Below are 11896 nucleotides of genomic sequence, written 5' to 3'. Positions count from 1 at the left end.
GAGGTTTTCACTATAGGGCGCATGTGCTCGCCAGACAGACAGAGAGAGACATAGAGACAGAAAGTGAGAAATCACCCCCCAGGGGGGATGGTCATGCTGCAATCCCTTCTCCTCCATTCTCCTCTTGGGATCTTGGGCATGCACGCACACGCACCCGGCGTGAGTTTTAAGCCACCGGGTCCAGGACGCGAACCACGGTCGACTACGTGGGAGTCCAGTGGCATAGCCACTACGCCAACTGCTGGTTCCCACACAGACTTGAGTTTTGGCAAGATAATGCATGTTTCACATTAATGAAATGCTCAGATAAATATGAAGGAAGATGGAAATCTTTATTGCAAGTAAAATGGTTCCTTTTTATATAATCTGAGCTCATTACATGCCTACTATATTATCATCTATCCAACAAACTTTTCACCATACTGGAGTATTTTCTTAAAATTCTAAATATAAAAGAGTTTATTTTGTTGACTTTCCTTTATTCCATTTGAGAGAGATCTGTACCCCATTTCAAATAGTGTTTCTGTTACTACTAAACGTTGAGATGAAAGTGAGATTTTTTTTTTAACAATTATATGAAATTCTGACTTCTTAAATTACCTTTAAGTGACTAATAGTTATAAAACTATTTTTTTTCTTTTCCCATTCATCTTTTTTTCAAACATTTTAATTAGTCGGTCCTTGCAAAACTTAATGCTGATTCTCATTAAAGTGTTCTGACTCAGCACTTGTTATGTTAAATCCAGCATACCTAGAATTTCCCTCCTCTGGAGGTTACATACAGGTCCAGAGTTGTATACAGTTATATAGACTTCTAGTTACCTATTAGTTGAGAGTCTTAGTCCCAATTGGCATGACCAGAATTTAGATACATGGATACATTATATCTCTCAAGCTTTTCTTCCTTATTCTCCTGCAATGAGTTATACAATTAGATTTTTTGAAGAGTGTTTGAGATACATTTGAAAGTTTTTAACTTTATCTTCCTTAGCATCCATGAGGACTTAATTATGTTTGCAATCATCCAGAACTCTGTGAGAGAGTCCTTTCTGACACATGTAAACCAGGGGAAAATATGCCTCTTGATGGATAAACCAAATCATGAAGTGGTAACATCTTTTACTAATTAGTTATGATTGCAGACCAAAAGCACATCTTAATGTCAGATTATATGGTGTAGAAAATGCTCCAGGAGAGATACAGTATGCCTAATATTTATAAATGGGAATGATTCCACATTTGAAGGATGCTTTCAAAATATATGCCCCCCGAAAAGATGAAAACTTACCAACATATCTTTTTCACTGGGAAAAGAGTACAAGAATAAGTAAGAAAATACAATAACTGGAGTTTAAATGCACCTGGAGCCAGGGATAATCCACATTTAGTCAGATTCTGCCTTTCTCTGTTAGACAGTGCAGTAATTTTGTAAACAATTCCAGAGAATGAAACGAACATTGCCTTTCCAACATATTGCTGTTTGCCAGAAAAAGAAATAAGAATAATACTTTAAGTCTTCCCTGTTTCTCACTATTGAGGGCCTTTCCTTGTCTGCTGTTTAGATTTTCAGCTGAGTTTGACTTCCGGACCTACGATTCAGAAGGCGTGATCCTGTATGCAGAGTCTCTCGATCACTCGGATTGGTTCCTGATTGCACTTCGTGAGGGAAGGATTGAGATTCAGTTTAAGAATGAGTATACAACCAAAATCACAAGTGGAGGCAAGATTATTAATAATGGCTTATGGAATATGGTATGTTTTGAAGATTTCATAAAAACTGTCCCACATTAATGCAGTTTTTATAAAATGATGATTTATTTTTATAGCAGTACCAAGAGAAATGGGTTTGGATTTATCTAGTGTTGTATGGAGTGTATTCGATGCACTGTAAGTCCTGTAAGTAGCCTGAGAAAGAATATCCTCACTTTATATTTAGGGTTTCCCATAACTAAAGTTGTTTTCACTTGTTTGAACTATTCTGTCTTAACTTTTTACCTTTTCTAGTGGTTGTCATCGGATGAACAATGGGATGATAGAGTAAAAGAGAGGGAATCAAGGGGAAAAGGAAAGAATCAAAATATTGAAGGGACACAAAAAAGGAAAATGATCTGTTGATAATAATTGGTGTGGTAACATCTTTGTCTGGACTAATACACAGTGTATTCATGCTTGGAAAATCCATTTTGCATGCTGTAATGATATATAGTGATTGAACGTAAAACAAAACAGACAAACAAAAAACAATGGAGTGTCTCCCCTATAGGTCAGGGATTATTAGCAAGCATAGTAGTTTATTGCCAAAACACTGCTGATCAAGAAAAACGACCCTGAGACCAGCAGTTAGCATAATGGCTATGTTGCTGGATTCCCATGTAATTGACCGCGGTTCACGTCCCAGACCTGGTGGCTTAAAACTCACGCTGGGCGCGTGTGCATACGTGCCCAAGATCCCGAGAGGAGAATGGAGGAGAAGGGATTGCGGCGTGGCCATACCCCCCTGGGGGATGATTTCTCACTTTCTGTCTCTCTGTCTCTGTTTGTTTGGCAAGCGCATGCGCCCTATAGCAAAAACCTCTTAAAAAAAAAAAAAAAGGAAAGAAAAATGACCCTCAGTTGCTACCAATATTTTTAAAAGAGAAATACAGTGAAAAATATCAAAAAGTTAACTCAATTTTAAGTGTAAGCATGTATATAAGCAATCAGTTTTGTACAAACAGTATATATAAGGAGGTACCAACCAGAATGCTTAGAAAGTAACATTTTTATGTAATTCTAAAAATAGCTTTTATTTTGGGAACCAGTGTAATGGCTATGTCACTGGACTCCCACGTAGTCGACCGTGGTTCGCGTCCGGGACCCGGTGGCTTAAAACTCACGCCGGGTGCGTGTGCGTGCATGTGTGCCCAAGACCCCGAGAGGAGAATGGAGGAGAAGGGATTGCGGCATGACCATCCCCCCTGGGGGGTGATTTCTCGCTTTCTGTCTCTATGTCTCTCTCTCTCTGTCTGGCGAGCGCACGCGCCCTATAGCAAAAATCTCTCAAAAAAATAGCTTTTATTTTAATAATGGGGAGTAGCACTTAAATCAACTGAATTACAATAATTACAATGGGACTTTTCCTGAAGAAAGGATTCCCACTGGTTGGCAGCGAGGAGGCCTCTGTTCTGTAGTAGTCATTGCTGTGCTCACAGAGGAGGACTGAGAAAGCTCAGCTTTACCTTAGAAAAGAGTCTAAAGAGTCAGCTATACCTACAGGAGCTCATGAGAGGTCTGTTGAGAAGACATGTACGGTCATTACAAAATTATTTCATTTCTACGTTTACTCATCTTTTAGAGTGTTTTTGAAGTGCTGTAGGTGACTGAAAAGTGGGTCCACCGACCTGGCATGAGTTGGACTGATGGCCTACACCAAGTCCATTTGAACAAAGGAAACTTTATTATAAGCCAGCAGGTAGGAGGACACAAGGAACTGCTCCCAAAGGATGTCTCACTGAGGCATGGGATGCTAAGGATCTTATCTGGGAAAGGTGGACAAAGTTGGGATCCAGATAAAGGTAGGCTCTTATAGACACAGGTGCAGCAATTGGTCGTGCTTCTCTGTCCATCTCATGGAGCCAGACCTCCTCCTGTGGCAGAGATTTTAGTTTTTTTTTTTTTTGTTTGTTTGTTTGTTTTTATATTTGAATTTGCTATTTTAATTTCTTTTGAATACAAATTACTTTTTGCAAGCTAGGAATTGAATCCTAAGGCAATCAGGGCCTCTAGGGAACAGGCTGAGTCCTGCACTCCTAAGCAAAAAGACACCATCATATGAGGCGCTAGCAACAAGGTTCTAAGGTCTTACGCAATAACCACTTCTTTACAGTGGTCAAAAAGTGTAGTCTTTAAAGGCATGACCTACAGAGCATCTTCATCTACAAAGGACAGAATGACCCAAACCATATGTTGGCCAACCCACCAGTGTACCAGAACAGAGCTGGCTAAGGATTGGTAAACAGAGAAAGTGTTTACATTTAGAAACCTTGCTTTTCTGCAGTTTTAAAAATTCTTGGTTGCTTTCAATAAGAAAGCAAGTGAAAAAGATTATAGATGGACCCATGCAGACATTTGATTTTTACCAGGGTCTTCCACTACAACATGAACATAGAGGTAAATGCAGGGAATAAGATACTTAGGGAATGGAAAAATCAATTACTTGGCCCAGCAGAGGGAGTAATGTTTATGTCGCTGGACTCCCACATGGCTGACGTCAGTTCAAGTCCCGGACTCGGCAGCTTATAACCCATGCCAGGCACCTGTAACCTCAGGAAGCCCTTATAAAATAGATGTTGGGAACCAGCAGTTAGCGTAATGGCTATGTCGCTGGACTCCCACATAGTCGACCGCGGTTCACGTCCCTGGTGGCTTAAACCTCATGCCAGGTGCATGTGCGTGTGTGCCCAAGATCCCGAGAGGAGAATAGAGGAGAAGGGGTTGCGGCATGGCCATCCGCCCTGGGGTGTGATTTCTCGCTTTCTGTCTCTCTGTCTCTCTCTGTCTGTCTGGTGAGCGCACGCACCCTTTAGTGAAAAAAACTCTCAAAAAACATGTTTAAAAAAATGAGAGAGATTTTAGTATTTTCGTGAGAAGTTCATCTGAGTTCAGTGAAGGTCTGTCCTCATTTGGTTTCTTCTGGCTTCAACCGGTACAGATTGGTAGAGGCTCTTGGTTTTCCTTTCTGATATCATACTCCCTGTATATCAGCCCTAAACAGCTTGTCTTAGAAAATTCCTGGGGCCAGCCGGTGGCATAGTGGATAAGGTGCTGGACACCCACATGGCAGATGGCAGTTTGAGACCTGGACACTGGGCATGTGTGTGTGTATATCCAAAGTCCTGAGAGGAGGATGGAGGAGAAGGGATTGCACTATAGCCATCCCCCTGGGGAGTGGGGGGGTGCCTCTCTCTCTCTCTGTCTCTGTCTCTTTCTCTGTGTCTCTTGCAAATGCCTGAGCCCTATAGGAAAAAATCTCTCTAAAAAAAAAAATCTTAAGTTTGAATTTGAGGTGCTGTAGCAAGAGATTTTCTTTGCTCCTGAGCAGTGCTGCTTTTCCAAAATGATATGAATCTTGGTAAAGAGCTAAACAAAACAAACATAAATTCGTACTTGGTTTATAAAGTACTGCATTGTTTAAAATGTTAATCAGTGCTAAAATGGCGCAACAAAAAATTTGTGGTACACAGAAACGGACACACTCAGGTAATTATAAGCTTGAGTATTCCTTACATGAATATCTAATAGTTATGCAGGGATGTTTGGAAGGTTTGCAAGATATCGGATATCTTATTGCTTACTGTGCATGGCTATCCCGCCGATTGCAGTGCGTAGCACTTTCCCATCCCGCATGGCTCCTATTCATTGTGAAAGTGCTGCCCAACCCCAGATTTTCCAAACGCCCTAGAGGTGGCCCACAGAGTCTCATTTAGAATACTTCCATGGTAAGAAACTAAAGGTTTGGGGTCTGAGCCCTGGGATTTTTTACTAGAGGTTGAGAATAAGGAGAGGATACGGTAAAAGAAAATGAGAAGGAATAAAAAGTAAAAGAAATGAGCCAGCCAGGTCTTGTAGGCTAAGTTCCCAACACGAGTGATGATAAATGGTTGAAATGACGGATATGCTAATCCCTGATTTAATCATTACAGGTACAAATACTATATATTATAATTTTTTAAATTTACATTTTTATTTCATTTTCTTTTATTTATGTTAGAGTTTTTGAGATAGGCTTATGCGTTAACTAATAGCTAAAATAATTTCTAAGCCCATCTAAAGCCTGTAGACCCCTACTTCTAGATGTTCTGACCTCTTGGGCCAGGCTAATACGAAAACTCCATGTGTGATTTACACTTTGCTCCTGTTTACTGCTTTCAGAACAAAGTGAAAGAGCTGCTGCGTCTACGCCTCCCAGAACACTTTTCTCAGGGTTACCAAAGATTTTGTTCATGAGACATGGTCGCTCATAATTCTGCTGTGAATAAACCTTCTGTGATACGTTTCGTTACTTTCATTGACACAACCTCAACCTCTTTTGAACTACTAAAAAAATTGTGTGTCATGAGAAGAATACTGGACTTACTGATTTCTCTGAGTTTATATTAAGAACTTATTTACATTATCGATTTGTATGTGTACTGTCAGACAATTGCAATGTAAGAACAATTAAAATTTTCCTAAGAAAGAGTGGCACAGTTTGGATTAATTTTATCACACACTGGAAATGAAAGACTTTTGTTATGATTGAATGTGTAAACTTGGCTGAATACTATTTTTTTAAACTTTAAAGTATGCTGTGCATTTAATTTCTGATCAAGTATGTCACTTTAAAACAAATTTTTATCATATTTATCATAATTTATTATTCCAAATGAGTTGAAAAAATTAATAATGACATTAAATGACTATTTTGGAGAATTGCTTATTGAAATAATAGCAGGATTTTGATTCAGTGTTTCAAATGACATGCAGCAATGCTTGGTTGTTTGATAATTTGTATCTTTTTAACTGCAGGTGTCTGTGGAAGAATTAGAAAACAGTGTTAGTGTTAAAATAGCTAAAGAAGCTGTGATGAATATAAATAAACGTGGAAGCCTTTTTAAGCCTACAAATGGATTTCTGGAAACCAAAGTATACTTTGCAGGATTTCCTCGGAAAATGGAAAGTGCATTTATTAGACCGGTAATGATCCAAGCTTATAGCTTATATCATTCATCATAGATGAATTATTTTTGTCTATAATACTAAAAGATGTAGTTTTCTGAGAGCCAATGGAAGTTATTTTGTTAAATATACCAAGTGTGAGAACTTGAATTGAACATGAAATAACAGTAGTTACCACTGAAATTATATAAAGGAAGCAAGAAAATGAATGTAGAGTTTTTGTGATTTTAGATTTTATAAATTCTCTAGTGTTAATTTAGTGTTAACATCACAGCAGTCCATACTTTGCTATTAAACATATACATGGTTATGTTCATTCAAAAAAATTGCACTATTTTGTAGCAGTCAGTCAAAGGACTTTTTGAAGTCTGTTTTTTTTTTTTTTTTTTTTTGCTATAGGGCATGTGCACTTGCCAGACAGAGACAGAGAGAAAGCGAGAAATCACCCACTAGGGGGGATGGCCACGCCGCAATCCTTTCTCCTCCATTCTCCTCTAAGGATTTTGGGCACGCACGCACATGCGCCTGGCACAAGTTTTAAGCCACCGGGTCCAGGACGTGAACTGCGGTCGACTACGTGGGAGTCCAGTGACATAGCCATTACACTAACTGCCGGTCCCTCTGAAGTCTGTTTTGGGACTCACATCTGAGAAGTTAAGGACAGCATATACAGGGATACTTCTTACATATAGAAAAGTTTTTACTGAGGGTATAACTGTAGCCTAAATTACAATTAGATAAATGATTTTCTGAATATGATATTTGTCTGATAACTGTGGAATAGGTTCATGAGGAAGACTATTCACCTTTCTAAGAGTTCTAAAAATTTCATTTGAGATCATGTGCCTACTAGATTCACTGCTGACTTAACTTCTATACTTATTATTTTATTCCTATCTCACTGTTGGTAATTCCTAGTTACTTTACCTTGTAGGAGATTTCTACGATGTGATATTAAACCTGAGTTAGTTGACTAATGTCAGGGTGAATATATCTAGTCTTTGAAATGACTAGATCAAGACAATTTAAAAGTAAAATAAATGATAAACAAAGAACCAGCCATTTATGAAATGGCTACTAGTTGTCTTGATTCTGGGTGGATGTACTGGTGGAGGCTAAAAAATACAAATGGCTTTGTTCCTGAAAAGGCATAGAATCTGATTAGCACCATGGACCTGTGTTGTAAATGCTCTAATGAAACAAATAGCAAACTAAATAATAGAAAGCAGCTTAGAGCCCAAGGCCACAGCTAGAAGCATTTGGACAACTTCAGAGAAGAAAAATTACTGCTAGATATTGGAAAGGGCAGGTGGGGCAAAAATTCACTCTTAGTAACTGTCCATCTGAAGGACACCTTGAAAAGGAAAAAAATAGGTAACATTTAAATTTTTACCCCCCCACACCCAAGAGAGGGTCTTGCTATGTCACATTCTCCTGCCGCAGACTCCCAATTTGCTGGGACCACAAGTGTTCCACTAGGCCTGGTTAAAATTCAAAACATTTAGGGACCAGCAACTGGTGTAATGGCTATGTCGCTGGACTCCCATGTAGTCGACTTTGAGAGCCACCAGGTGCGGTTTGAGACCCGGACCTGGTGGCTTAAACTCACGCTGAGTGCATGTGCATTTGTGCCCAAGATCCTGAGAGGAGAATGGAGGAGACGGGGAGAGGGGTTGCGGTGTGGCCATACCCCCTGGGGGATGACTTCTCGCTTTCTGTCTCTCTCTGTCTTTCTGGAGAGCGTACGCGCCCTATAGTAAAAACCTCTCCAAAAAAATTCAAAACATTTAAAGTACTTAAGAATATCAAAAAAAAAAAAAAGGTTTTTTTGTTTGTTTTTACCTTTTAACTGAAAAATTTTATTTATAGTTAATTAAGCCACTTATCTGACTTGACTTTAAAATGCATTCCTTGATTTGTATTTTAATCTGTTAGATTAACCCTCGTCTAGATGGATGTATACGAGGATGGAATTTGATGAATCAAGGAGCTTCAGGAGTAAAGGAAATTATTCAAGAGAAACAAAATAAACATTGCCTGGTCACTGTGGAGAAGGGCTCCTACTACCCCGGCTCTGGAGTTGCTCAATTTAACATAGATTATAGTAAGTGATTTCTCACTTCTCTCATTTTTCCCACTAACGATTGACATTGCTCCTCCTCCCCATCACGCACCGTAGTGGACTTGTCCAGTGGGCTCAGTATGTTCTCCTGCTTCCCCTGCATGGTAGATAGCTCTTGTTTGTGTCTTCCCTGTTTTTTTCCCCCTGATCTGTAGGTGCAATGAGTCTTCCTACATGTCTTTAGGACAACAAGGTTTGATGCCCTTTCCCCAAATGCATTAGGGCCTTTGTTGCATATGGAGACGGAGAAGGCTCTGCTGCCCCTAGGAGGGGTTCTCTGGTTCCCTTTCCAGCTCCTAGTATTTCTCTGGAGCACCCAGTAAGATCCATGGAGAAGAAGCAGTAAATGGGTATAAATTTTCCTTACGTCTACAATTCTTAGAGCTTCTATAAACTCACACAAGCCCCCAGGTGGACTTTAAGAATTTGCTAAAAAGCCTCACCTAGGGATCAGTACAATGGCATAATGATTATGTTGCTGGACTCCCACGTAGTCGACCACAGTTTGAATCCCAGACTCAGTGACCTAAAACTCATGCCAGGCATGTGTGTATGTATGCCAAAGATCCCAAAAGGAGAATGGAGGTGGGACCAGCAGGTGGCGTGGTGGTTAAGGTGCTGGACACTCCCACATGGCTGACAATGGTTCAAGTCCTGGACCTGGCAGCTTGCTTTCTCACTCTTTCTCTCTCTCTGTCTCTCTTTGGTCAAATGAAAATAAATGAATAAATAAATAGAATTAAATAAATATTTTTTTTTAAAGAAGGAGAATGGAGGAGAAGGGATTGCAGCATGGCCATCTCCTCTGGGAGGTGATTTCTTGCCTTTTTTCTCTCTCTCTGTCTCTCCAGCGAGTATATACACCCTATAGTAAAAATCTCTCTTAAAAAAAAAAAAAAGCTTTACCTGAATTATTCTTAGCAAATTGTTTGGCAACTGCTGTGAACTCTTTCTAAGAAAGTGTTCTTACACTTCTTTCCTAGAAGACCCTGCGTTTCTTTAGGTTTCTGGGTAGTTGGTTGCTCTGTAACCTTAGCTCTCTGCTAGTTTAAGAAAAGCTGTGATTGTGCAGATAATCTGCCTTTTGTTGTTGTAAGGGTGGGCAAAGTGCCATTTCCAGTTTTGTATAGCCTAAATTGAGGAGGAAGTCTTGCCAGACTAAGCTCACATCTTTACCTTTACAAATCACACTTCTGTGCACATTCTTGAACATATTAATACATTCTGCTGCCACACTTACATGGCTGATTGTGAAAGAGAGTGTCTTAGAGTTAAATTCCATTGAAAGCTATATAATTACTTAATAATTTGAGGTTCCATTGTATTCTCTTTCAAAGATCTTTTATCAGTTAATACTTCTACCAACAGAATGAGGAAGTTTATGCTTAGGATTTATTTTCTGATAGTTTAAATATTTAATTTAATGGTCATAAAGATTTTTATAGTTTCTCTGATGTTAGATATCTTCCCCTGTATTTACTAGCTAGTCATACATTTTAATTATTTTATTGGGGTCATAGTGTTTTTAGGAATTTATTATTTGAACTACTAACATTCTGCATTATAAACTAAGTTAGTGCTAATGTATTTGCTTTTAAAAAATCTGTATTTTATTTTAGCTATCTATCTATTTATTTTTGGAGGTTTGTGCCTTAGGGCACATGTGCTCACCGGAGAGAGAGAGCATGACAGAGATAGAGACAATGAGAGGGAGAGTAAGCAATCACTCCCTGGGGGGATGACCATGCCGCAATCTCTTCTCCATTCTCCTCCCGGGATCTTGGGCATGGCACGCACACGCACCTGGTGTGAATTTCAAGCCACCATTTCTGAGACTCAAACCATGGTCAGCCTTGTAGGAGTACAGTGACATAATTGCTGACCCTAAAAAACTGTATTTTAAATGTTTTGATTTGTAGCCTAAAAAGAAATTCACTATAGTTTTATGGAAGGTTTTATTTTTTTTTTCTTTTTAGTTTTTTGCCATAAGGCACACGTGCTTGTCCAAGAGACACAGAGATATAAGGAAAGTGATAGATCACCTCCAAGGAGATAGTCATGCCACAATCCCTTCTCCATTCTCCTCTTGTCTCGGGATTTTAGGCACACACATGCACGCACACACACACACACACACACACACACACACACACGCATGCATCTGACATGATTGTCAAGCCACCAGGTCTGGGACTCAAACCGTGTAAGACATGTGGAAGTCCAGCACTTTAACTGCCATCTTATAAGAGTTATCTTTGTGATCCTAACATAAATTAGTACAGTGCCTTTAATTTCAATTCTATTCGTCTGCATGTAAAGGATTTTTAAAAGCATGTTTTAAATGGGGGTGATAATTGATTATAGAAAAAAATTAAGCCCACAATGATTTGTTGAAAAGAAAAAACATATCTAGAAAGGAAATAAAAATAACACTTATATTGTATCTAAAAAATTATTTTCATAAGTAATTAGCTATCTCATGGATAACTTAAAAGCAACCTTCTTTATACTTAATATTTAACATTACGTTTAACTTCTATCTATTTGTGTGTTTATATTGGTACAAGTGCAATATCTTGTATTAAACTTACTTATTTCAAACTATTATACCTATTTTCTTTTGGGTGAGAATGATCGGATTAGGATGTTAGGATGAAAACTGTAATAATGTTACATGTGGCTAAAGGGAAGAACATCTTGTCAAAGAAAAAAATATTTTTTTCTCCATTCACATTCACCTTTTCAAAGGCTCCAAGTAGTACTTGGCTTCAGTACATAATAAATGAAGAAGACTTAATTCAGACCGTGAGCTAATATTTTTAGGATTCCCACTACTTTGGAACCATTAATTTAACAAACATTTATTAGTGATTGCTGTGGAAAACAAAGTGCTGATAGAGATTTGCACCTCCTAGAGCGTGTACTCTAGGGGAGTAGATGGATTAACCTAGTAACAAAGGGAAAGAATATTCAGTATTATGACAAGAGGACCACAGAACAAAAGTAACCATTCTAACTTAAAGTTAACTGTTGCCTTCAGAGTACTTTTCTACTGTCAGATTCTCCCTAGGGATGTAT

The 11896-nt window shown here is 38.8% G+C and overlaps 1 protein-coding gene across 1 annotated transcript in view; it reads left to right on the top strand.

Annotated features, from left to right (window-relative positions):
• Window positions 1-11896, top strand: part of PROS1 (protein S) — a 78813-nt gene that overhangs the window by 54701 nt on the left and 12216 nt on the right. Inside the window, exons 10-12 of the mRNA XM_006139869.3 lie at window positions 1563-1752; window positions 6547-6714; window positions 8632-8800. Coding sequence (XP_006139931.1) covers window positions 1563-1752; window positions 6547-6714; window positions 8632-8800 — 527 coding nt within the window. The remainder of the gene's footprint in view (window positions 1-1562; window positions 1753-6546; window positions 6715-8631; window positions 8801-11896) is intronic.

Source organism: Tupaia chinensis, unplaced genomic scaffold (assembly GCF_000334495.1).
Source record: "Tupaia chinensis unplaced genomic scaffold, TupChi_1.0 Scaffold000009_1, whole genome shotgun sequence".
In the NCBI taxonomy this organism is placed as follows: domain Eukaryota; kingdom Metazoa; phylum Chordata; class Mammalia; order Scandentia; family Tupaiidae; genus Tupaia; species Tupaia belangeri.
This window is presented reverse-complemented; position numbering and strand designations above follow the sequence as displayed.